The sequence below is a fragment of the Rhinatrema bivittatum genome, unplaced genomic scaffold (assembly GCF_901001135.1).
Source record: "Rhinatrema bivittatum unplaced genomic scaffold, aRhiBiv1.1, whole genome shotgun sequence".
In the NCBI taxonomy this organism is placed as follows: domain Eukaryota; kingdom Metazoa; phylum Chordata; class Amphibia; order Gymnophiona; family Rhinatrematidae; genus Rhinatrema; species Rhinatrema bivittatum.
The window spans coordinates 643,191-671,129 of record NW_021820270.1 but is presented as its reverse complement, the minus strand read 5'-3'; the positions used below and the strand labels follow the sequence as shown (position 1 = coordinate 671,129).

At 45.8% G+C, this 27,939-nt stretch overlaps 2 protein-coding genes across 2 annotated transcripts in view; one reads left to right on the top strand and one right to left on the bottom strand.

The window, feature by feature from the left end:
* LOC115081318 (butyrophilin subfamily 1 member A1-like) overlaps positions 1 to 27,939 on the top strand; it is a 325,098-nt gene that overhangs the window by 231,314 nt on the left and 65,845 nt on the right. The window lies entirely within an intron of this gene.
* The window catches only part of LOC115081320 (butyrophilin subfamily 1 member A1-like), a 42,754-nt gene continuing 22,277 nt past the window's right edge, over positions 7,463 to 27,939 (bottom strand). The window contains exons 4-6 of the mRNA XM_029585805.1: positions 21,209 to 21,517; positions 17,235 to 17,363; positions 7,463 to 7,778 (exon numbers count right to left, since the gene is read on the bottom strand). Coding sequence (XP_029441665.1) covers positions 7,531 to 7,778; positions 17,235 to 17,363; positions 21,209 to 21,517 — 686 coding nt within the window. The 3' untranslated portion in view covers positions 7,463 to 7,530. The remainder of the gene's footprint in view (positions 7,779 to 17,234; positions 17,364 to 21,208; positions 21,518 to 27,939) is intronic.

Sequence of the window (27,939 nt, the reverse complement as noted above, 5' to 3'; positions counted from 1 at the left end):
GCAACTCCCTATTATTAGGATTACCACACACAACGTTAAGACCATTTCAAATACTACAGAACACCGCAGCCAGAACACTAACTGGTAAAAGAAGAAGGGACCACATCACAGAAACTCTAGCGGGCTTGCACTGGCTGCCCATAGAGCACAGAATACAGTACAAAGTTTTATGTACAATACATAAATTAATACATGACGAAAAAGCCGACTGGCTGAACACAGCACTACGAGTACACATTCCCATATAGAAACCTGAGGTCAGCCAATAAAGCTCTCCTTACCATCCCTTCCATAAAGACAGTAAGACTGTTATCGATATAGACCAGTGATGGCCAACCTTTTGAGCTCAGTGTGTCAAAATTCATAAAAAAAACCAAGCATAACTCGGGTGGTGTGTCACCTCTAGAAAAATCCATAATTTTGTGATATTTGTAGCTCTAATCAATAACAAAAAGTTATAATTTTAATATATGTACTGTATTTATTAATAAAGCAAAAACAAATAATTCTTTACCTTACCTGCTTAGTGACTTTTTTGTTGCTGAATTTCATTGGCTAAATCTTCAATTGAAGGTTGGTATTTTGTACCAAGCAAGCGTTACAAACTTCATCTGTCAGTCGGTTTCTTTTATTGGCTCCCATTCATTTTCACACCACTCCCTCCCCATCCCCCAGGCATGCACACATTCATTCTCACACACACAGACCCCCAGGCAGGCACCCATTCATACACATGCACATACTAAAGGCAGACCCCCTCTCTTTCTTTTGCCAGCAACCTCAGAGCCTCTCTCATTCCTCTGCTGCCACTGTCACTGATGCCGCGTGGCTATTGGGGAGGCGCCGATTGCTGCTACTGACACTGAAGCCCATTCTTCTGCCTCCTCTGTGCAGGCCCCGTGGGCTTCCACTTCCTCCATGCTGATCTCGTACATTGTGAGATCCGCATAGAGAAAGTGCTATTCTTGCACATTCCCAAAGATTGCACGTGGCAATCACTAAAAAGTAATTTTTTTACCTTTGCTGTCTGATCTTAGTTTTCTAATTGGTTGGTCCCAGGCTTTTTTTTTTTCCACCTTCCCTTTCTTATTTTTTTGCCAATTCCTTTTATATTGTCTTTTTTTCTGTTTCTTTTCTCATAGAAACGTAGAAACATAGAAATGACGGCAGAAGAAGACCAAATGGCCCATCCAGTCTGCCCAGCAAGCTTCACACATTTTTTCTCTCATACTTATCTGTTTCTCTTAGCTCTTGGTTCTATTTCCCTTCCACCCCCAGTTTTAATGTAGAGAGCAGTGATGGAGCTGCATCCAAGTGAAATATCTAGCTTGATTAGTTAGGGGTAGTAGCCGCCGCAATAAGCAAGCTACACCCATGCTTATTTGTTTTACCCAGCCTATGTTATACAGCCCTTAATGGTTGTTTTTCTTCTCCCCTGCCGTTGAAGCAGGGAGCTATGCTGCATACGCGTGAAGTATCAGTCTTCTCCCATGCCGTTGAAGCAGAGAGCCATGCTGGATGTGCATCGAAAGTGAAGTATCAGGCACATTTGGTTTGGGGTAGTAACCGCCGTAACAAGCCAGCTACTCCCCGTTTTGTGAGTGCGAACCCTCATTTTCTCCCCTGCCGTTGAAGCAGAGAGCTCTGCTGGATGTGTGAAGTATTGGTTTTTCTTCTCCCCTGCCGTTGAATCAGAGAACTATGCTGTATATGCATTGAAAGTGAAGTATCAGACTTATTTGATTTGGGGTAGTAACCGCCGTAACAAGCCAGCTACTCCCCTCTTTGTGAATGTGAATCCTTTATTTCACATTTCCTCTTGCTGTTGAAGCTTAGAGCGATGTTGGAGTCACAGTAAGCATGTGTATGTTTATTTAATAAGGGTATTGACTCCAGGCAGTAGCCCTCATTCTGGCGAGTCACCCACTCTTCATTGGCGGCCTCTTGACTTTATGGATCCACAGTGTTTATCCCACGCCCCTTTGAAGTCCTTCACAGTTCTGGTCTTCACCACATCCTCAGGAAGGGCATTCCAGGCATCCACCACCCTCTCCGTGAAGAAATACTTCCTGACATTGGTTCTGAATCTTCCTCCCTGGAGCTTCAAATCGTGACCCCTGGTTCTGGTGATTTTTTTCCTATGGAAAAGGTTTGTCGTTGTCTTTTGATCATTAACACCTTTCAAGTATCTGAAAGTCTGTATCATGTCACCTCTGCTCCTCCTTTCCTCCAGGGTGTACATATTTAGATTCTTCAATCTCTCCTCGTACGTCATCCGATGAAGATCCTCCACCTTCCTGGTCGCCCTTCTCTGTACCGCCTCCATCTTGTCTTTATCTTTTTGAAGATATGGTCTCCAGAACTGAACACAGTACTCCAGGTGAGGCCTCACCAAGGACCTGTACAAGGGAATAATCACTTCCCTTTTCTTACTCGATATTCCTCTCTCTATGCAGCCCAGCATTCTTCTGGCTTTAGCTATCGCCTTGTCGCATTGTTTCGCTGATTTCAGATCATTAGACACCATCACCCCAAGGTCCCTCTCCTGCTCCGTGCACATCAGCCTTTCCCCGCCCATCGAATACAGTTCATTTGGATTTCCACTCCCCATATGCATGACTTTGCACTTCTTGGCATTGAATCTCAGCTGCCATATCTTTGACCAATCTTCCAGTTTCCTTAGATCTCGTCTCATTCTCTCCACTCCTTCCGGCGTGTCCACTCTGTTGCAGATCTTTGTGTCATCCGCAAAAAGACAAACCTTACCTTCTATCTCGTCCGCAATGTCGCTCACAAAGATATTGAACAGGACCGGTCCCAACACCGATCCTTGCGGTACACCACTTAAAACCGCTCTCTCTTCAGAGAAGGTTCCATTTACCATCACACATTGTCTTCTGTCCGTCAACCAATTTGCAATCCAGGTCACCACCTCGGCACTCACTCCCAAGCTTCTCGTTTTATTAACCAGTCTCCTGTGCGGAACCGTATCAAAAGCTTTGCTGAAATCCAAGAATATGATATCGAGCGCTCTTCCTCGATCCAATTCCTTGGTTACCCAGTCAAAAAAGTCAATCAGGTTTGTCTGACAGGATCTTCCTCTGGTGAATCCATGCTGCCTCTGGTCCATCAATTCTCCGGACTGTAGATAGTTCACTATTCTCTCTTTCAACAGTGACTCCATTACTTTTCCCACCACCGAAGTGAGGCTAACCGGTCTATAGTTACCAGCCTCCTCTCTGTTCCCACTCTTGTGAAGCGGGACCACCACCGCTCTTCTCCAATCACTCGGCACCACTCCCGTTTCTAGGGATCTATTGAACAGGTCGCACAGCGGTCCCGCCAGCACATCTCTGAGCTCTCTCAGTATCCTTGGATGAATCCCATCAGGCCCCATGGCTTTGTCTACTTTCAGATTCTTTAGCTCTTCCCATACATTATCTACTGTAAATGGATTTTCCTCTGTTCCGCTTCCCTCCAGTTTCTTGTTGTGTAGAGATGGTCCTTCTCCAGGGTCTTCTTTAGTGAACACAGAGCTGAAGTATTCGTTTAATATTTCTGCCATTTCTTCGTCTCTCTCCACACATTGATCATTTTCACCTTTCAATTTCACTATACCACTTTGGACTTTTCTCTTTTCGCTGATGTATCTGAAAAATGTTTTGTCACCATATTTTATCTCCTTGGCAATCCTCTCTTCCGCTTGACTTTTTGCCAACTTGATTAATTTCTTAGTCTCCCTAAGTTGAATCAGATATTCTTCTTTGTGCTCCTCCCTTTGGGATCTTTTGTATTTCTTGTATGCAGTTCTTTTAGCTTTAATTTTGTCAGCCACCTCCTTTGAGAACCAGATAGGTTTCATTTTTCTTTTGCTTTTCTTTACATTTCTAACATATAGAGCAGTTGCCTTGGCGATTGCTCCTTTTAGATTGGTCCACTGCTGATCCACATCTCTCTCATTTTCCCATCCATTTAGTTCTTCCTCTAGGTACTTCCCCATTTCCTCAAAGTCTGTGTTTTTGAACTGTAAAACTCTGGTCTTTGTGCTTCTTTTCCATATTCTTTTAGTGATATTAAACCATACCGTTTGATGATCACTGGTGCTGAGGTGGGCGCCCACCTTGACATCAGAGACGATATCTCCATTATTGAGCACTAAGTCGAGAATAGTTCCTTCTCTCGTGGGTTCCAATACCATTTGTTTGAACAAAGATACTTGCATGGCATCCACTATTGCTCTACTGTTTTTAGATTCTGCAGATGGGATTTTCCAGTCTACATCTGGCATATTAAAGTCACCAACGATCACCACTTCCCCTTTCTTACCTATCTTATGGATGTCTTCAACCAGATCTCTGTCCAGCTCTTCCTTTTGGTTTGGAGGCCTGTAAACCACTCCAATATAAATGGATGCTCCATCATCTGTTTTTAGGTCTACCCATAGTGCTTCTTCCTTGCCCCAACTTCCTTGCAGCTCAGATGCTTGGATATTATTTCTGACATAAAGAGCCACACCTCCCCCTTTTCTATCCTCTCTGTCCTTCCTTAACAAGTTATAGCCTGGTATTGTTGTATCCCAATCATGAGATTCTGTGAACCATGTCTCTGTGATAGCAACGATGTCCAGTTCTGCCTCTGTCATTAGGGCCTGCAGATCTGGGATTTTATTTCCCAAACTATGAGCATTTGTAGTCATAGCTTTCCAGGTACTCTCTTTACGGTTATTGCTTTTCCTGTACTCCTTATGAGACTTTAGTTGAGATTTGTTATTCACTTTACTCGTTCCTTTTGCAGTTGTGCCATTGATGACAGAGTTATCCATCTCAATGTTTTTCTCTAGAATTACTTCAGTTAATATAGGGAGGGCTTTATGTTCTTGTTGCATTTGATACTGTGTGTGTCTCCTTGTTACAGGTCTAATTCTACCAGAGCCCACTGTGATCCTGTTTAATGATTTACTTGATGAACTGATTGAGTGGGGGGGTATACTTGTTGGCTTCCCATCTGTCAAGAATGGGTGACTGTGGGACACATGTGTTATCCTACCTGAGTCTACTGTATTTCTTTTTCTTGACTCCTGGTTATTCTTTGGTGTTGGGGAATTATTTTCTGAGTAATGCAATGTGGGTGTAATTCTTTTAATTGAAGCTAATTGAGCTTTAACCTCAGTCAGCTCCGTTTTCAAAGAAGAGAGCTGTGCACAGATCGGGCAAGCTCCAAGTCTCCAGATGCTTTCCCTCAGAATAAAGGCTCTACAACAGTTGCATTGGATAGTTCTCATATTGGTTAAGTTTTGGATTGGTATGTCCTTAGCTGTTAATGTACTAATTGATCTTGTTGCTAATGCTAATTTAGTCAGTCTATATTAGTAATCTAATCCCAGGGGTGGGTGGGTAGAGGAGTAGGGTGGGAGGGGAACAAACAGTTGAACCTGGGACAAGCTGGGTAGAGTAGGACACTTTCTGGAACTTTGTTAGTCCTTTAGCTATTAAATGATCCTATAGCACTTCTGTGCCAATATTAACCAGATTATTAAAGAACAGCTATACAATAATAGAAATGCAGGTATACTGGATTTTAAAATAACAGTTTGCAAGCAACAATTACAATTAATGTATAATAACAGACCTAGAGAAAGGTATAAAAACACACCAGTTCTACTGCTCAGAGAGCAGATATTAGTGGAGCAGATATTAGTGGAGCACAAAGCAATTAATTAGAAGAATAGTGAAAGAAAACTAGCAGGGTTTTTTTTTGGTTTTTTTCTTTTTAACCCCAGAAGAGCACCACAGAAAATTAAGAGTCTTTTTAACCCCAGAAGAGCACCACAGAAAGTTAAGAGTCTTTTTAACCCCAGAAGAGCACCACAGAAAAATTAAGAGTCTTATCTGCCCAGGAACAGAAGGAGAAATCACTCTGGAGCTGCCTCAAGAAGTCTGCAATGCCCAGCTAGTTCTGGGGCTGCCTCAAGAAGTCTGGGGCTGCCTCAAGAAGTCCTCTCCATCTTCTTCCCTCAAACGCACAGGAAGATGGAGAAGTTCTCTCCATCTTCTTCCCTCAAACGCACAGTCAGGTTCTCATTCTCACATGCATTTCTCTCTCACACACACACACACACACACACACACACACACAGGCTCTCTCTCAATCCCACATGCTGTCTTGCTCAAGCACAGGCTCTCACTGTCACATGCTGTCTCTCATACAATCATTCACACACACAGTTTCTCACTGGCACATGCTGTCTGACTCTCACACATGCAGGCTCTCTCTCAATCCCTCATGCTGTCTTGCTCAAGCACAGGCTCTCACTGTCGCATGCTCTCTCTCATACAATCATTCATACACACAGGCTCTCACTGTCGCATGCTGTCTGACGCTCACACACACACAGGTTCTCTCTCATTCCCACATGCTGTCTTGCTCAAGCACAGGCTCTCACTGTCACATGCTGTCTCTCTCACACACACACACAGAGGCTCTCACATGCTGTCTCTGCAAACATTCAGGTCCTCACTCTCACACACAATCTCTCAACTCATCTCATACACGCACACACACACACTCTCTACAGACCCTCAGCCTCTCTCTCACCTCTGAACCTCCTCTTCGCGGGTCGCCGCAGGATGGGCTCTGCAGCGGCCCTGATCTTCTCGGGCAACGGCGGCCCTGCTACCGGGCCTCGGGCCGCTGTGACTTGGGATTTGGCCCGTAAACGCAAATGCTGCTCCTCTTGTGGATGCGCTGATGCTTCTCCTCCTTCCTGCCCATGCGGCTCCTGCAATGTTTACTTCCGAGGCCGCACAGGCAGGAAGGAGGAGGAGCATCAGCGCGTTTAAATGCGATCTTTGTCTTCGGGCCGTGGTGATGTGAGCCTCACCATGGCCCTGCCTATTGCTGCGCCACATGAGCCTCCCTGCGCCCGGGGGCATTGGGGGGGGATGTGGAGGGGTCCGGAGGGTGGGGGGATACTAAAAAACAAATTTTAAAGGCTTGGCACAGCCGATTAAAAAAAAAAAAATAAAAAAAATAAAAAAAAATTCCGGATAGTCCATGAAACGCTGCGCATTTCAGCAAAAACGTCTCGGCGTGTCATAGGTTAGCCATCACTGGTACAGAAAAATGTTTAAAATAAATAAGTGTGAGGGGAGGTGTATACAAAGTGGAAAATGGGGACGCATATGCAGTTGCAGCGTTGTTTTCCTATTTACTTTATCTTATGGCTATGTTTGTGCCTGTTTCGGGCCACTACTGGTTATCCTGTCTCGAGGTTGCTGTAGTTGTATTTGTGCATTCTCAATAAAAACGATTTTGACAAAAAAAAAAATAAAATAAATAAGTGAGAGGAAGGGAATTATCCTTAGCAGGACTGGTACAGTTTTTTCTGCTTTTCTGTACTTCTTTTACCTTCACTCAGCTATTAACGCCTGCTCCAGGTAGGCATTAATAGCTGAGCGATAAATGTGAGTCGGAGGCATGTTAAATAGGCGCTGATTCCCCTATTGCATTAGGGGGTGGATTAGCGCCTATTTATCCCACGTCTAGCTGAGTGTACTGTATTGCATCAGCCCCTAAAGTCTTTACATACCCAGCTATCTCCACCTCCCAGTAATGTCTCCCTGAATTGAAACGGTCACACCCAAGGACACTGCACGATTCATCAAAGCTCTGGGGACTGTCGAACAGGTTCTGCCTCGTGTCTCCCGCTCTGATACTTTTCCGATCTTCACACAAGACGAGATCAGGATGAGCAGTTTCAAGATCCAGAGTCACATCCGCTGCAGAGAGGAGGAAACATTAATAAACATGAGCACATGTTCTTCACACCTACCTCTAACCCTTATTACTTCCTCACTTCTAACCTTCATTGGCTACTCTCGCACCTGCCTGTCTCAATTATTGGTTCATCACATCCCCACCTCTAAACCTTATTGACTTCTTCCAACCACCTGTAACCCTTATTGGTTGGTTCCTTAATCACTCAGCCTATGAGAAGCTCTGCTCACTGACTGGTTCTTGCAATCCTATTGCTCAGTGGCTCTCACTGCATGACACAAATCTCCTGATTTTCCCCTCTTGTCCCAGTACCATCTTGTTTTAGCTGAGAGAGGGACGCTCCCCCCAGATGGGGAAGTTGGCGCAGTACAGACCTGACCACTCCATACTACAAATCCCATCATGCACCAGGATAAAGCCAGGACTGAATCAGACTGCTTCTTATGACATGGAGTCAGGCGAGTGCCTTATAGGTGTCCCAAAGTGGCACAGAGCAGTAGCAGTGATGAAGGCCACAGGGACTCAGAATGTGCCCCACTGCCTGCCCTGTGCACCTCTCAAGCTTCTCTGTGCCTGTGCATTTCCTGATGAAGGCAGAAGTGCTTGGTTACAGGGAAAAGAACAGGCAGGACTGCACACCCAGAGTCCCTGTGCTGCTGCTGGTTCTGGAGAGATCCAGTAGCAACTTGGCAAGTGAGGTGCACTGCTGAGGTGTTTCTGTTGGAAAGGAGCAGGCAAGATGCATGAGTGAGTGAAGGACAGATTGGTGTGGAGCAGGAATGGAGTGTGTGTGTGTGTGTGTGTTGGAGGAATGTGAGTGAGTAGGGGTGAGCTGTGGAAATAGCGAGGTGTGAGTGAGGAATAAAAGAATGTGTGTGTATGTGGTGGAGGGATGTAAGTGGAAGGAGGGAGTGAGGTGTGTGCAAGAGAGAAGGGAAGGATGTAAGTGAAAAGACAGGGTAAAGGGGTGTGTTAGAAAGGGGTTTTGTGTTGATACTATGCAACTTTTTTTTTTTAAGGTTCAAATTGTTTATTAAATAATTCAACAGCGTACAATTCGTAGATTGAACCAAAATGTACATATAAATCAATTTCCCTCCCTCCCCCTCCTTCTCCACCTCCCCGCTGATTGACAATTATTCCTTCCCCCCCTCCCATAGAGCTGAATACATATATTTGGACATATGTTATATAAGAACAACTGTAAACTGAGACTGGCATGAAATTAGAGAACTACATGGCAGACTAGCATTAGCAGTATTAAGACCTTAGCCCTCTTATGTTCTCCGCATGTGGACAAACAAAAAACCATGGATCGCCCTTAAAAAACTAATGCTCCCGGTTGCACTTGGGGGTTGGGGATTCCCTAACATTACCCCTTTATAACAAAGCATGTGCATTAAGAACAGTGGGAGACTGGTTATTTAACAGTGTTTGCTTTACCGATGTACAATTAGATAGTCACAAACTTAACCCAATGGATTCACGATTTCTATTACATGCTGCACAGAGGGATATGCCCGATCAGTTAGAACGCAATATGCTGGTGAAATACCTATATGTGGAATTGCCTATATGTGGAAATCCCAAGTTTACCCCAGGGCAAGAGGGGTCCTTTTCTCAATCTATGAAACAGCAGGTGATAGACACGTTCACCCATCTTGTAGACTCAAACTATACTTGCCTCTCCTTTTCTCAATGTCAAAGTAAATTTGGCTGGAGTCACAAAGACTTCCTCTACTATCTTCAGCTGAAGAGCTATATAACAAAAATATTTGGGCAAAAGAGGCTTAATGTGACCTCAGGACCTTTTCAAACATTAATGACACTTTTCCAGAGGAGCAAACAATTTTTATCACTCTATATCACCTGCTACAGAACTCTGTACCTAACTCCGGACTACAAATATTGGCAGAACTCTGGAATAGAGACTTGAACGCTGAAATTACTGAGGAGCACCTGCTGCATCTGCCCAATCCTACTTCAAGGCCATGCCAGTGGTGCAGGGCAGTGAGCAATTCTTGCGGATTCTACATAAAGTCATAATTTCACCTGCTCGGGCCCATCAAATGGGTATTACTACCACTTCGAAATGCCTCAAATGGCCGGAGCCAGTTGCAACTTTTCTGCATGGGATCTGGGAGTACTCTCTGATACAGGCCTTTTGGGGCCAGGTATGGTCATGGATGGCGTCAGTCATTGCGAGTCTACCTTCGTTGACAGCTGAATGGGCAGTTCTTGGAGTGATGCCTATTGATCAGGTTGTGAATTCAGGACATGGACGATTACTCCATAAAGCATTGGGCCAAGCGAGGACATAGAAACATAGAAATGACAGCAGAAGAAGACCAAACAGTCCATCCAGTCTGCCCAGCAAGCTTTCACACTTACTTTTGTCCCTTTAAATAACTTGATTCTATTTCCCTTCCACCCCCACCATCGTAGATAGCAGTGCTGGAGCTGTATCTAAGTGAAGTATCTAGCTAATTGGTTTGGGGTAGTAACCGCCGTAATAAGCAAGCTACTCCCACTCTTGTTTACCCAGCCTGTGCAACTCTGTCCTTGTTGGTTGTTTGAATACAAATCCTCTTTTCTTCATTCCCCTGCCATTGAAGCAGTGAGCTGCACTGGATATGTATTCTAAGTGAAGTATCAGGCTTAATTTGGGGTAGTAACCACCATAACAAGCAAGCTACACCCATGCTTATTTGTTTTACACAGACTATGTAATTCAGATCTTGTTGGTAGTTGTCTGAATATAAATCATCTTTTCTTCATTCCCCCTGCTGTTGAAGCAGAGAGCTATGCTGGATATGCATTGAAAGTGAAGTATCAGGCATTTTTGGTTTGGGGTAGTAACTGCTGTAACGAGCAAACTACTCCCCTGCTTTTATGTGGATGCAAATCCTTTTTTCCACATTTCCTCTTGCCGTTGAAGCATAGAGCAATGTTGGAGTTGCATTAACCGTATGTATGTTTATTGAATAAGGGTATTATCTTCAGGTAGTAGCTGTCATTCCCACAAGCCATCCCCATGCCTCTTCTCTTCATTCACATCCTCTAGACTTTATGGATCCACAGTATTTATCCCACGCCCCTTTGAAATCCTTCACAGTTTTGGTCTTCACCACTTCCTCCGGAAGGGCGTTCCAGGCATTCACCACCCTCTCCGTAAAGAAATACTTCCTGACATTGGTTCTGAGTCTTCCTCCCTGGAGTTTCAAATTGTGACCCCTGGTACTGCTGATTTTTTTGCAATGGAAAAGGTTTGTCGTTGTCTTTGGATCATTAAAACCTTTCAAGTATCTGAAAGTCTGTATCATATCACCCCTGCTCCTCCTTTCCTCCAGGGTGTACATATTTAGATTCTTCAATCTCTCCTCATAAGTCATTCGATGAAGGCCATCCACCTTTTTGGTCGCCCTTCTCTGGACTGCCTTCATCCTGTCTCTATCCCTTCGGAGATACGGTCTCCAGAACTGAACACAGTACTCCAGGTGAGGCCTCACCAAGGACCTGTACAAGGGGATAATCACTTCCCTTTTCTTAGATATTCCTCTCTCTATGCAGCCCAGCATTCTTCTGGCTTTAGCTATCGCCTTGTCACATTGTTTCGCCGACTTCAGATCATTAGACCCTATCACCCCAAGGTCTCTCTCCTGCTCTGTGCACATCAGCCCTTCTCCCCCCATTGAATATAATTCTTTTGGATTTCCACACCCCATATGTATGAGTCTGCACTTCTTGGCATTGAATCGTAGCTGCCATATCTTCGACGACTCTTCCAGCTTCCTTAAATCCCGTCTCATTCTCTCCACTCCTTCCGGCTTGTCTACTCTGTTACAGAATTTAGTGTCATCCGCAAAAAGACAAACCATACCTTCTATCCCGTCTGCAATGTCGCTCACAAAGATATTGAACAGGACCAGTCCCAACACCGACCCCTGCAGCACTCCGCTCAACACCGCTCTCTCTCTTCAGAGTAAGTTCCATTTACCATCACACATTGTCTTCTGTCCATCAACCAGTTTGCAATCCAGGCCACCACCTCGGCACTCACTCCTAAGCTTCTCATTTTATTCACCAGTCTCCTGTGTGGAATTGTATCAAAAGCTTTGTTGAAGTCCAAGTAGATGACATAGAGTGCTCTTCCTTGATCCAATTCCTTGGTTACCCAGTCAAAAACGTCTTATCAGATTTGTCCGACAGGATCTTCCCCTGGTGAATCCATGCTGTCTCAGGTCCAGCAATTCTTCCGACTGTAGATAGTTCACTATTCTTTCTTTTAACAGCAACTCCATTACTTTTCCCACCACCGAGGTGAGGCTGACCGGTCTGTAGTTACCACCCTCTTCTCTGTTCCCACTCTTGTGAAGCGGGACCACCACCGCTCTCCTCCAATCACTCAGCACCACTCCCGTTTCTAGGGATCTATTGAACAGGTCACACAGCGGAGCCCCCAGCTCATCTCTGAGCTCCCTCAGTATCCTGGGATGAACTTCATCAGGCCCCATGGCTTTGTCCACTTTCAGTTTCCCCAGCTCTTCCCATACATTTTCTACTGTAAATGGAGTTACATCTACTCCACTCCCCTCCATTTTCTTGTTAACTAGTGATGGTCCTTCTCCAGGGTCTTCTTTAGTGAACACAGAACTGAAGTATTCATTTAATATTTCTGCCATTTCTTCATCTCTCTCCACACATTGATCCTTTTCACCTTTCAATTTCACTATACCACTGAACTTTTCTCCTTTCACTTATGTATCTGAAAAATGTTTTGTCACCTCTCTTTACCTCTTTGGCAATCCTTTCTTCCGCTTGACTTTTTGCTGTCTTGATTACTTTCTTTGTCTCCCTCATTCTACCAGATATTTATCTTTGTGCTCCTCCCTTTGGGATCCTTTATATTTCTTGAACGCTGTTCTTTTAGCCTTTATTTTGTCAGCCACCTCCTTGGAGAACCAGATAGGTTTCATTTTTCTTTTGCTTTTCTTTACTTTTCTAACATATAGATTAGTTGCCTTGGTAATTGCTCCTTTTAGTTTGGTCCACTGCTGATCCACATCTCTCTCATTCTCCCATCCTGAAGACTGGAGGATAGCAAATGTAACCCCAATATTTAAAAAGGGCTCCAGGGGCGATCCGGGAAACTACAGACCGGTTAGCCTGACTTCAGTGCCAGGAAAAATAGTGGAAAGTGTTCTAAACATCAAAATCACAGAACATATAGAAAGACATGGTTTAATGGAACAAAGTCAGCATGGCTTTACCCAGGGCAAGTCTTGCATCACAAATATGCTTCACTTTTTTGAAGGAGTTAATAAACATGTGGATAAAGGTGAACCGGTAGATATAGTATACTTGGATTTTCAGAAGGCGTTTGACAAAGTTCCTCATGAGAGGCGTCTAGGAAAAGTAAAAAGTCATGGGATAGGTGGCGATGTCCTTTCGTGGATTGCAAACTGGCTAAAAGACAGGAAACAGATAGTAGGATTAAATGGGCAATTTTCTCAGTGGAAGGGAGTGGACAGTAGAGTGCCTCAGGGATCTGTATTGGGACCCTTACTGTTCAATATATTTATAAATGATCTGGAAAGAAATACGAGTGAGATAATCAAATTTGCAGATGACACAAAATTGTTCAGAGTAGTTAAATCACAAGCAGATTGTGATAAATTGCAGGAAGACCTTGTGAGACTGGAAAATTGGGCATCCAAATGGCAGATGAAATTTAATGTGGATAAGTGCAAGGTGATGCATATAGGGAAAAATAACCCATGCTATAATTACACAATGTTGGGTTCCATATTAGGTGCTACAACCCAAGAAAGAGATCTAGGTGTCATAGTGGATAACACATTGAAATCGTCGGTTCAGTGTGCTGCGGCAGTCAAAAAAGCAAACAGAATGTTGGGAATTATTAGAAAAGGAATGATGAATAAAACGGAAAATGTCATAATGCCTCTGTATCGCTCCATGGTGAGACCGCACCTTGAATACTGTGTACAATTCTGGTCGCCGCATCTCAAAAAAGATATAATTGTGATGGAGAAGGTACAGAGAAGGGTTACCAAAATGATAAGGGGAATGGAACAACTCCCCTATGAGGAAAGACTAAAGAGGTTAGGACTTTTCAGCTTGGAGAGACGACTGAGGGGGGATATGATAGAGGTGTTTAAAATCATGAGAGGTCTAGAACGGGTAGATGTGAATCGGTTATTTACACTTTCGGATAGTAGAAAGACTAGGGGGCACTCCATGAAGTTAGCATGGGGCACATTTAAAACTAATCGGAGAAAGTTCTTTTTTACTCAACACACAATTAAACTCTGGAATTTGTTGCCAGGGAATGTGGTTCGTGGAGTTAGTATAGCTGTGTTTAAAAAAGGATTGGATAAGTTCTTGGAGGAGAAGTCCATTACCTGCTATTAAGTTCACTTAGAGAATAGCCACTGCCATTAGCAATGGTTACATGGAATAGACTTAGTTTTTGGGTACTTGCCAGGTTCTTATGGCCTGGATTGGCCACTGTTGGAAACAGGATGCTGGGCTTGATGGACCCTTGGTCTGACCCAGTATGGCATTTTCTTATGTTTCTTATGTTTCTTATCCTTTTAGTTCCTCCTCCAGGTACTTTCCCATTTCATCAAAGTCCATGTTTTTGAACTGCAAAACTGGGGTCCGTGTGCTTCTTTTCCGTATCCTAGCCAAATGGATCCAGACTGATGCTCCAACGTTGGACTTTTGGAAAGCTGAAATGTGTACCTTACTTCAAATAGATCATTGTACATGGCTTCTCTCGGAACCTCGCTAAAAAGGAGCATTTGTCAATACGTGGGGAACATTTCTTCAACTCCTTCCGAGGGAATGGCAAGACAAATATGTCGAATGCCCAGTTCACGAGTCTGGTCATTTATAACCTGATCCTCATGCAACTTTTTATTGTAAGGAACCCCTGCTTTCCTTCTCAGAAAGAATGTACTAACTAGTTGGGGTTCACATAGTCCCAAACCTCGCTCCACTAAATCTGACTCCCCCAAAGCGGGAGCAGCAGATAAGAACATATAGACCAAGGGTCCATCAAGGGTCCATCAAGCCCAGTATCCTGTTTCCAACAGAGGCCAATCCAAGCCACAAGTACCTGGCAATTACCCAAATATTAAATAAATCTCAAGCTACTATTGCTTAATAATTAATAGCAGTTTATGGATTTTTCTTCTAGGAACTTATCCAAACCTTTTTTAAACCCAGTTACACTAACTGCTATAACCACATCCTCTGGCAATGAATTCCAGAGCTGCTCTAGCAGCTTATAAACCCCTGCCATCATCTTCAGAAATCTCTGCTACAAGAGAACAAAAGAAGGAGAAGCAGGGCACAGAGACAGTGACAGCATCTGAAACTTCCCCACAAAGGATGAAATGCATTTTATGTGATTTATATTCCGCCTTTCAGATTCTTCAAAGCAGATTGCATTCAGGGAGTGTAGGTGTTTCCCTGTCCGTTAAGGCTGATCATCTGCAGGCCTGCTTTACTAAGCCTTTTCCCCTATTCTGGGTCTCTAGGAAAAATGCTTAAGTTAAGGTCCTAAGTTTGTACCTGAGGCACTGGAGGGTGAAATGACTTGCAGGAGGGCATAAGAAGCAGTGGTGGGATTTGAACCCTGAGCTTCCCTGGTTTGCAGTAGGTTACTCCTCCACCATGTAAACCCCACCTCACCCCCAGAATAATTTGTTTCCAAGGGGGGAGAGGAATACAAGGTTAGAAAAAGTAATAACATCACTGGTTGTCAAAACTGATGCGATCTCCCCATGACAGATCAACTACCATCACCGAGTTGTTTTTTTTTGTCATTTTGAGATGTATTTGAAGCCTTAAACCCCTGTGAGAGACACTGGAGTCACAATCCTTTCTCCATGCTGATATTATTCTGGCAAGACTCGATTACTGCAAATGGGTTATACCAAGGTCTTTCTGGGGCTGATCTAAAATGTCTGCAGCTGCTCCAGAACAGCGATTTCTGGCTGCCAGAATTAGGGCCCTGTGGTCACCAGTTTTGAAGAAGCCGCGCTGTCTCCCCGTACTTTGCAGGATCAGGTGAAAATCCTGTCCCTTCTCAGGGGCCGGCCTTGGTATAGCTCACATTTTACTCAGATTTTTACGGTGAAGTACTCGGCACCTTCCTTTGGAGATGAGGCTGCGGGAGAGCAGGGGGGGAGACGGCATTCATCTTCCAAGCCCCCGTTTCATGCATCTCCTGGGAGGCAGTGAAATCCCGCTGACTTAGGGGGTCATTTTCCAAGGAGTTACCGCGGCAGATAATTCCGCAAATCGCACTAACAGCCGTTAACGCGATTTGCGAATGCAAATTTTTAATTTTGTATTCAGGGGGCGGAGCAAATGTAAAGTAGGGAGGATTTATCGTGTGCCGCGAAACAGCCGCAGTGTTAGCGCGGCTCCTAACACGGCCAATAACTACAACTCTTTCATTTGCGTTACGTTGTGCGCTAGAGGCCAGTAAAGGTTTATCGCGGTTCACGATGTTTCCGGACAGCCTGTTTCAGTATGCTGCAGGCTAGGAGAGAGAGAGAGAGAGAGAGAGAGACTCTCAGAGCGTGTTGCATAGCTGTTATTGCAATTTGCGATACACATGCTTATTAGCATAAGGTAACACCCCTTTTTGGTATCGCATGCGATACCGTGCGATATTGGAAAATGAGGCCCTTAGAGAAGCTTCCCACACAACTCAGTCCCTCTCCCTTCAGCCTTTCCCTCTCATTTTTAATGCAGTGCATTTTGGGATTACATTTGTTCACAGAACCCTAGGGATGTCCTTTCATGAGGATCACTGCCGACCGTGTTCTTTATTTGTATATCTGATCCGTTAAGGAAGGCAAATAAGGAAAAACCTCCTATGGATGAAGATGCTGCCGTCTCACCAGCCAGGACAACCCACTGGTCCCAGGTGAGTGGGCAAGTGGATTTTCTAAATCCTGCACTGGAAGATTTATTTCTTCTGCTGATTTTTTCCTTTCAGTCAGATTAAGAATGAGGGAAATTGTGTGTATTTTTGTATTGATGTTTTGTTCGGCTCTGATCTTCTCCATTTCTTGGGTTGATTCCTCTCTGCTTTAAATCTCTCACACCGTCTCAGCAGGAGAATCATTTGAGGGTCTAACAGACAGGTAGAGAAGTCAGGAGATGCCAATCTATGGCCCCTGCACCAACCAGAACACGACTGCACTTTGTGCAACGATGACATCAGGGATCACTTATCACCATTTTCTAATGAAATAATTATAAGTCACCTACAGATCTGACACTGAATGAAGCTGACAGGCCTCTGTTAAAGCTCTCTCTTGCCTCTCACATATGTCAGTCTCTACAGGGACCCTCCCATTCAGCTGCTCCCCCCCCCCCCCCCCGAGTCTCCTCAGGCACAGTCAGGGTAAATTTACCTCTCTCTTTGCATTGTTTCCTCAAGTGGTGAACAACCAACGCAGCCAGCAAACCAGAGGAGATCAGCAAAGACCCCAGAATGATGGGGAGAGAGACCATCCAACGGGAGACCCGCCAGGAAAATGCATCTGAAAATGAAAGGAGACCAGTGCACATGAAGATTAAATTATCCCTGGATTTCACAATTCATATGAGTACTTTGTATAGAAAAATGTCAAAAGGATTTGTAGAGAATTCCGTTAGATTCAGGGAAGAGAAGGTGCAGGACAGGAGGACAAAGAGAAGAGTGATCTTAGGAACTGAGAAACAGTGGAGGTGCCCAGCAGAGCCCTGAAATAAACATGAGGAGTTTCTACGAGATCCTGATACTGACGGAGGAATGAATGTGGCGATTTTAGCAAAACACAGATTGACTACATCTTGATATCTGAGGGCTGATTTCCTTTTGAGGCAGAGAGAGAAACACAGAGACTCTGCTTATATCCGGTCACCGGCCTGTGACGTGCTCAATGATTTGGGGTCTCACACGAAATCTCCCACCTGCTTGTCGGGTGCCAAATGGGTTCGCCCAAGATGAAGAATTTGGTGAATACATCCAACATAAATGGAAGGAATACGAAGCTTTCAATGCTGCCCACAAAGAAAACCCAATACTTTTTTAGGAAACAGCGAATGCTGTCTTACGGGGTGATACTGCTCAGTATGCAAGATACGTATGGGAAAATAAGTGTGGGAGCTTGCTGGGCAGACTGGATGGGCCAATTGGTCTTTTTCTGCCATCATTTCTATGTTTCTATGTATATATGCTGTCACTAAGAACAGGCAATTAGATAAAGATAGTTTAAACTTAAACCAAGAAAGTCCACACTCTTCAGAAACAGATACGTTTGACTTCTTCCAACGTTATAAGGAAGGCATCCTGGTCCTTGCATAAATTACCAAATTCATCATTGGGCAAATTCATCCTTGACTTCTTTACAACAGAGATTATTTGTCTATGGCAATAAATCTGGGAGGATGTTGGCAAATGTAATACAAGGTAAATTTGGATCTTGTTGTATTACTGCATTACAGGACTCCTTGGGAAGCCACAATCTTCCCTGGCTGACATTTGTAGAATTTTTCAACAATACTATTGCCACTTATACCCCGAACAACCAGTAATGATGTAGAGCAGGCGAGATTTTTAGAAAACATAATGTTACCTATGGTGTCTGCAACACATCTGGAGATACTAAGAACATAGGACCATGCCATACTGGGTCAGACCAAGGGTCCACCAAGCCCAGCATCCTGTTTCCAACAGGATTGCCAGGTTCACCCTTGGTGAACCTGGCAATTACCCAAACACCAAGAAGACCCCATGCTACTGATGCAATTAATAGCGATGGCTATTCCCTAAGTAAACTTGATTAATAACAGTTATTTAAGAATTTCTCTATACCAATATTAGTGGCAACATCATATCAGTTTACAGGGCAACTACAGAATGGAAATTACAATAAACAGATAAAAAGGGGGGGGGGGAATTGCATAGGAACCGAGAAATAGCAATGAACAAGAGAGTACAGACGCAACGGGCTGCTTGGAAACAATTGCAGACCCATAAGCAGCAAATACAATTATAACATAACTGTACATAGTTTCAGTTAATTGCTGGAGTAGCAGGGGAGAGGAGGAAGCAGCGGGGCTATTGAGGGTAAGCTTGTTTGAAGAGCCAAGTCTTTAAGTTAGATCTGAATTTCGTCGTGCATGGCTCAAGCTTGAGGTTGGTAGGTAATGAGTTCCAATGCATGGGCTCGGTCCCTCGTGGATGTGAGGTGAGCCTTCTTTAGGGAGGGCACCTGAAGGGTCCCTTTGGAGGTTCTGGTGGGACGGTTAGAGAGTGTGAGGTGGAGAGGCTCATCAAGCCATTTGGAGTTGTGAGTGAATATGGCTTTGTGGATCGTGGTGAGGGTTTTACAAAGGATGTGGGAAGGGATCGGGAGCCAGTGAAGGTCTTTGCGGATAGGGGTAATATGGTCGTATTTACGGGCGTTGGAAATGGTTCTCACTACTGCATTCTGCAGCATTTGGAGGGGTTTTATGGAGGAGTAGGGGAGGCCTAGGAAGAGGGAGTTACAGTAGTCCATTTTAGTTGAGAGGGTGGTCTGGATGACTGTGCGGAAGTTGATGGACTTCTTCTCCAAAAACGAATCCAAATCTTTTTTGAACCCAGCTACACTAACTGCACTAACCACATCCCCTGGCAACAAATTCCAGAGCTTTATTGTGCGTTGAGTGAAAGAATTTTCTCAGATTAGTCTTAAATGTGCTACTTGCTAACTTCATGGAATGCCCCCTAGTCCTTCTATTATCCGAAAGAGTAAATAACCGAGTCACATCTACTCGTTCAAGACCTCTAATGATCTTAAAGACTTCTATCATATCCCCCCTCAGCAGTCTCTTCTCCAAGCTGAACAGCCCTAACCTCTTCAGCCTTTCTTCATAGGGGAGGAGGAATAGCCTAATGGTTAGAGCAGTGGGATATGAACCAGGAGACCACTGTTGCTCCTTGTGACCTTGGGCAAGTCACTTTACCCTCCATTGCCTCAGGTACAAACTTAGATTGTAAGCCCTCTGGGGATAGGGAAATACTTACAGTTACCTGAATGTAAACCGATGTGATATCTCAGATCGAATGTTGGTATATAAAAAAAAGAACATAGGTGAGCTGTTCCATCCCCTTTATTATTTTGGAAGCCCTTCTCTGTACCTTCTCATCGCAATTACATCTACTAAACAAATATAGTTGCACTGGAGAAGGTACAGTTAAAGATGGGTTAAATAACCATTTTATAAAATTGGTTATTTAACCCAGTTGATCTACTAAATAGACCATCAAAGATCAAGAAATAGAGTTTGCTATATCAAAGTTAAAACTATTTAAATTTCCTGAATCAGACAGGGTTAAATAACCATTTTTATAAAATGAGACATCTCATTACCAAATGCTTACCCACATTGCTTGGGGAAATAGCTAATAGGGGGCAGATGGCCCTGACATTAAAGACTGCCCATATTGTGGTTTTTCTCAAACCAGGAAATGACCCAGTTCAATCTGCTTCATCTCTAATTTCACCGGGTCAAGTTGGTTTCATGAACGGGAGATGATCAGGGATAAATGACAGTAGGGTACTGGCTTTGCTGGAAAAATGGCATTTTAAACCCACAATAGATCCCATGTTAATCGGCTGCAACGCAGAAAAAGCCTTTGATAGGGTTGCCTGGCCTTATCTGAAGGATATACTCTGTAAATTTGATTTGAAGGGAGAATCGTAGATGTAGTATATTTGGATTTTCAGAAGGCGTTTGACAAAGTCCCTCATGAGAGGCTTCTAGGAAAAGTAAAAAGTAATGGGATAGGAGGCGATGTCCTTTCGTGGATTACAAACTGGCTAAAAGACAGGAAACAGAGAGTAGGACTAAATGGTCAATTTTCTCAGTGGAAGGGAGTGGACAGTGGCACAACTGAGTTAAGGAAGGAAGAAGATGAAACCAGAACCACAAAGTTCCAAGCCAGGAGAAAAAGAAGTCCAAGAAATATAAGTGACTAAGGGAGCAAAATCAAGTGGAGTTTGCTGTGATGGAATACGTGAAATGAAAGAGCTTGAAGCAGAGACCTTGAGCAGAAAGTTGGTTGAAATGCACCAATTGCAGGAAAGCACAGAGTGATTCGAGGAAATGGAGACCAACAAGCTAAGCACAGTTACCAACAGAGCTAACTAACAGGCCGATACAGTACAGTGCGCTCACTGTTAACCTGCATTTGCACCCATGTTTTTCAATATAATTATATAAATGATCTGGAAAGGAATACGAGTGAGGTTATCAAATTTACGGAGTACACAAAATTATTCAGAGCAGTTAAATCACAAGTGGATTGTGATACATTACAGGAGGACCTTGCAAAGAAAGGAAAATTGGTTCTTACCTGCTAATTTCCTTTCCTGCAGTACCAGGGATATAGAAATCACTGATTCTCTCTCTTCGCTCAGGATGATATTTCTGATACGGCAAGAAATGTTGCCGTACTGATTTGTTTCCAAGAGGAGGGAGGTTTTGACGTTGAACAGACCGTTGTACCCTTGTGTTATTGTCTCAGATAATGATGTCAGGCTCTGTCCATCTTCTTGTCCCCAGGTCACTTCAGGCTCTGGGTACCATCCTGTACATTCACACACAGCCCCGATTCCTCTGTCCTGATGGTCAGTGATAGAGATGGAAGGAGCAGTGCCCAGACCTAATGATAAAATAACATCCATCTGTCAGAACATGAGAGATTCATTCTCTGCTAGTGACAGGATGATCTGCCTTGATATCCTAATATTAAGCATGAGGGGGATTTTGCCTCCTGCAGCTGATGGAGAACAGGCCCGGAGATCCGGATTACCAGCAGTACTGCAGGGTGGTCTCTCCTGGACTTGCTCCCTGCTGACACAAATAATGCGGAGCAGGGCCAGATTTAAAACAAGGGTGCCCATAGGCAATGGGGGAGGGGAGGTTTCCCTGGGTCCTCTCAGTAATCAGAAGGTGGAGGATGGAGGGGGTCTCACCCAGAAGTCAGAGGTATGAGGAGACCTCACTCCCATCACCGGTATAACAAAAATAAGTTGCCATCATCTCCTGCCAGATCTTCCCCTCTCCCACCGGTCCTATAGAGTGGCCCCGGTACCTCAGCATCTCCATCAGGGAACCTCAGCATGGGCTCTGAAAACCCTTGTGAGCCGATAGGCCCTGTGGTGATGATCTCTTGCACTCATACAGGTTTCAGGGTAACTGGAAGTCTGTGCAGGAGGAGAAGCAGGGACGCTGCAGGGCCTGTCAGTACGCGAGGGTTTGCAGGCTCCGCGCTCAGGTTCCTCCATGGAGTTGCTGCTACTGTAGGGTCGGTGTCACTTACAGGACCTGTGGTGCCAGGACAGCAGCTCGCCCAGATGAGACCAGGGAGGCTGGAGCAGTGCTCCGGCACCTAGGACAATTTGATGCTGGAGGCAGTTGTTACATTTCCTAAATCTGGGCCTGATATGGAGTGAGCGTATCTTCTCTTTAGTAGAAACATTGCTTGAAAGAGCCCCTCCTGACAATTGTGAGCATTCATAGAAAGCTGGATCCTGTTATACCCCAGATCTGCACACAAAAACTAACTGTATTAATTAGTCATTAGTTACCTAGTATTAATTTTCATTGTTAAAATTCTACTTTATTAACATTTCCAACAAATTTTATAGTTGGGAGAGAAATACCTCAGAACTGGTAAAAAAGTGTCTTGATTGACCACTAATTTTGAAACCAGTAAGTTCAATCACAGGTCTCTTATTGTCTCCTATTTTTGATAAAAACTTAATTATTTCCCACTTCTTACGGGAAGTGTGTAGCAGCAGATCTTACGTTGCGAGTTGTTCCGTCTAACAAAGAAGCGCCGGTATCACGGCAATGTAATGAAGGTTTGAAAATGCTTATTGCCAGCCCGATTCTTTTTGGCTGGATTATAGGAAAATTAGTTTCTTACCTGATAATTTTCGTTCCTGTAGTACCAAGGATCAGTCCAGACTGCTGGGTTATGCCTCCCCTCCAGCAGATGGAGTCAGAGAAAAGCTGAAAAGCACCCCCTAGATATACCGGAGTGCCACCTGCGATCCCTCAGTATATTCAATATCAAAGCAGAAGGAACTAAATAAACACTTTCGCCAATAAACCAACCTCTGTAGGCCAACCACTGACCAGATCAAGTAGTAACCTTGCTTAAAGACAGAAACCAACCCTGTCATTCTAAATATGAAACTAGAAATAAACCTCAACACAACTTACTGTATAACTTGCAGCATATTTGTAATTAGATTCTGCATATCGCTGAAAACAGAACCACGAGCGGACTCTCCGTAACCTGACTTGGACGGGCGTCTGGACTGATCCTTGGTACTACAGGAACGAAAATTATCAGGTAAGAAACTAATTTTCCTTTCCCTGTATGTACCAGGATCAAGCCAGACTGCTGGGATGTACCCGAGCCGCCTTAAATGCGGTGGGACCCAGAGAGGCCCGCTCGAAGAACGCTGCTCCCAAAGGACTCTGTCGAAGGACCACGAACATCCAAGCGATAATGCCTAGCAAAGTGTGTAAGGATTTCCAAGTGGCTGCTCTGCAAATCTCCTGACAAGACACCAGCTGGTTTTCAGCCCACGCTGCCGCCTGAGAATGCAGAGGGTCAGCCTTAAGCCCTTCCGGAACAGCCTTACCGTGACCAATGTACGTGGATGCAATCGCGCTCTTCAACCAACGGGCGACAGTCACCTTCGAGGCCTGGAGACCCTTCCTAGGTCCATACCATAAGACAAATAAGTGATCCGACCTTCGAAAGTCATTAGTAACCTCCAAGTACCTCAGGAGTACCCGCCGAACATCCAAACCCCGCAAATCTTTGCCATGAGGAGATCGAAGCTCCTGCTCTGTAAAGGAAGGCAATTCCACCGTCTGATTAACATGAAAAGACGATACCACCTTAGGCAAAACAGAAGGCACAGTGTGCAGGGAAATACCGGCCTCTGTTATCTGCAAAAACGGCTCCCTGCACGACAGTGCTTGAAGTTCCGAAATGCGACGTGCGGATGAAATGGCTACCAAAAATACCATTTTAAGAGTTAAATCTTTCAAAGTAGCTGACCGAATAGGCTCAAAGGGGGCCGCACATAGACCTCTGAGAACCAAATTCAAACTCCAGGATGGACACGGCGCCCTTACAGGGGGACGCAAATTCTTAACCCCCCGCAAAAAACGAGCCACATCTGGATGGCATGCCAGAGAACAGCCGTCAACCTGACCCCTCAGGCAACTGAGGGCCGCCACCTGAACCCGAAGAGAGCTATAGACCAACCCTTTCTTCAAACCCTCCTGCAGAAATGTAAGGATATGACCTATCGAGGCTCTCCGGGGAGAAAGCCGTAACTCACTACACCAAATGTCAAAGACTTTCCAAACCCTAGCATAAGTCAGAGTAGTCTAGGATCTACGCGCCCTAAGGAGGGTAGATATCACTGCATCTGGATACCCCTTCTTTCATAGCTGTCTCCGCTCATAAGCCAAGCCGCCAGACAGAATCGATCCACCCGATCGAAAAATACAGAGCCCTGCCGAAGGAGATTCGGTAGATGACCGAGATGCAGAGGACCGTCTATCGCCAGGTTGACTAGATCCGCGAACCACGGGCGCCTTGGCCACTCTGGAGCCACTAGGATCACTCAACCTTGGTGATGCTCTATGCGCCGCAATATTCTTCCTACCAGGGGCCACAGGGGAAAAACATAAAGCAGAATGCGAGGAGGCCACGGAAGCGCTAGTGCATCCACTCCTTCCGAACCGTGCTCCCTTCGACGACTGAAGAAACGCTCCGCCTTGGCGTTTAGCCGGGTGGCCATCAGGTCCACGTGTGGAACTCCCCATCGTCGAATGATGAGCTGCATCGCTTCTGCAGACAATTCCCACTCCCCTGGATCCAGAAGTTGTCGACTGAGAAAATCCGCCTGAACGTTGGCTGTGCCTGCTATGTGGGTGGCCACGAGACGTGATAAGTGACGTTCCGCCCATGCCATCAATAACTCCACTTCGGCCGCCACCTGGCGACTTTTGGTACCTCCTTGCCTGTTTATGTAAGCCACCGTGGTGGTGTTGTCCACGCGATGATTCACCAGCGGAAGCAATTGATGTAATGCCAGACGAACCGCCCTGGTCTCCAGACGATTGATGGACCACTTGGTTTGATGAGAGGACCACTTGCCTTGAACCGCTCAGGACTGACATACAGCTCCCCAACCGGACAGGCTGGCATCCGTCGTCACGACTATCCAAGGTGGGGGCTCCAAGTCCACTCCCTGTAAAAGATGGTCCTGGCTCAACCACCAATCGAGACTTGACCGGGCCGGTTCCAGCAATGGGAGCGACATGCCGTAGGCCTCGGACAAGGGGTCCCAATGAGAAAGAAGCGCTCTCTGTAAATATGTTCCAAGGCCCAAGGCACCATGTCTATAGTAGAAGCCATATGTCCAATGACTTGTAAATAATCCCAGGCCATAGGCAGGGGCAGGTCCAATAGATTGCGCATGTGAGTCATGAGATTGACCATCCTCTGATGCGGCAGGGAAACCTTGCCCACCGAGGTATCGAATCGAGCTCCTAGGCCCGCAAGGTGACTACCAGAAACATATCCCGGAGCGGACAAGCAAAATCCAACACGTAACCACGACCTATGACATCTAAAACCCACTGGTCTGAAGTTATCTTGACCCACTCCTCCCAAAATAGGGACAACCGACCCCCAATGCGAGGAAGGGAGGAATAGGCCCGCGCACCTTCATTGGGAAGCTTTATTGGGGGTAAAGTTCTGAGAGGAGCCTGACCTCTGAGGCCGCCTGCCACGAAAGACTGCGACCTCGAAGCCTGCTGCTTTTGGGGGAAGGGAGCACGCCTTCCCATGCGGTACCTACGCTGTCCCCTAAACCGTCCCCTGGAACTACTGAAAGATCGTGGCTGCCGGTACTTGTCCTCGGGCAACTTATAAACCTTGTTTTCCCCCAAGTCCTTGATGAGCTGGTCCAACTCATCTCCAAACAACAACTTCCCCCTGAACGGGAAGGAACCCAGACGGGACTTGGAGGAAGCATCCGCCGCCCAGCGTCGCAACCAGAGCAGCCTCCTGTCAGAGACAGCAGCCGACATAGTGCGAGCGGAAGTTCTTAGAAGATCATATAAGGCATCCACCGTGTAGGCGACCGCCGCCTCCACACAGTTAGCCTGCTCCGCCTCCGCTGGCGGAAGCTCTTGGGCCGTAAGTAGCAGCTGGACCCAGCGGAGGGCGGCCTTCTGCACTAGGCTGCTACATACCGCCGCACGGAGTCCTAACACCGCGACCTCAAATATGCGCTTTAAAATGACCTCCAACTTCCGATCCTGGAGATCCTTGAGCGCTATGCCCCCAGTCACGGGAGTGGTAGTATGTTTTATGATGGCCATGACTGCGGAATCTACCTTGGGAATTTTAAGAAGGTCCAAGGACTCAGGCGGTAGGGGATACAACTTATCCATAGCCCTACTAACTCGCAATGAAGCTTCTGGTACTTCCCATTCCTTGGAAACAAGCTGAAACAGCTTAGGGTGAAAGGGAAAAGTCCGTGGGGGATCCTTAAGCCCTGCCAACGCCACATCCCCCAGGGAAGTATCAGATTCCTGAGTAGGTGCTGTAAGCTCCAGCTCCTGCAAAACATGGGAGATAAGATACGTGAGCTTGTCCTTACCAAAAATTCGTAGGACTTGAGGGTCGTCCCCCTCTACGGCCGTCTGACCGTCCAAATCAGCCCCCCCCCCCCACTGGCATCAGGAAGCTCCGGAGTGGAATCCGGATCCGGAATTGCTGGCACCTCTGCACCCCCCCGCGGACGGGGGTATTCCCTCCCCGCCTTCTCCTGGTCCGGGACTGACCTGGGTAATTTCGGTGGAGAAGGTCCGGGGACCTCCGAAGCTGCCTGCGCCTCCAAATAAGCCTTGTGCATAAGAAGCACAAATTGAGGAGAAAAAGGCTCCGAGCGCTTCAGCGCGGCTCCCGCGGGTCGGGGGGGGGGGGGGGTTCGCTCCTATCCGGCGATTCTTGCGGGCTTAAATTCGGTGGCAAGGGGGGAGGAGAAACACCCCCCTCCGATGCTGCCGAGTCAGACGGCAACGCTCCCAAAATGGCCGCCGCCTCCTTCCCCCCGGGAGGCGGGGCCGACGACCGCGCAGCAAAACCCTTCTTCGGCTGCGAAGAAGAAGCGGAGCTGCGGGCAGTGCTCGGCCCCCAAGAGGGACCCTCTCGGGAGAGTCGCGCCCCTGCCCCCCCACAGGCCGTGCAGGCCGAAGAACGCCGTATCTCGAGCGGGACAGCAGACAGGAGAAATTTGCGCCAAAAACGTTGCCTTGAGAAGCGTCGCGCTGGGTGAACCAGCCACCCCCTCCGGAGTCCCGGGACTTAAGTAGGGCAGGCCGGGGCTGAGAATATTGATCACGCTGCATGCCTCCAACAGGCCTTACGCTGCCTCAGAGCACAGCTCTTCACTCCTTTTTTTTTTTTTTTTTTTTTTAACTATTCAGTCCAATAAAGCTGTGTCTCCTAATAAGCCCCCTTCAGAGGAGAACCTCTGGAATACATTAAATGCGGGGGGGGGGGGGTGACCGGCCCACCGGTAAACTCTCCCCCTTGTCCACTGGGACTATTTAGCTCCGGGAACTGTGTCCGAGGGCCATGCCCTTCCAGCCTGCCTGCAATCCTGTCCCCTCGCTGCGCTGAAAACACTAACGCCCAACACGAACCTAACTGATTCCCTTATTATTGTTATTTTATTTATTTATTTATTTTTTATGTGGAAAAGGAATTAACCAATTGATCTAGTCAGGGTTACTACAATATCAATAAAAACAAGAGGAAAAAACCTGGATAACAAGACAGAATTTTAAAATGGATCAGGACCGCAGGTTATGCCTCTCAATCTGCTGGAGTCAGAGAAAATACTGAGGGATCGCAGGTGGCACACCAGTATATCTAGGGGGTGCTTTTCAGCTTTTCTCTGACTCCATCTGCTGGAGGGGAGGCATAACCCAGCAGTCTGGACTGATCCTGGTACGTACAGGGAAAGTGGTATT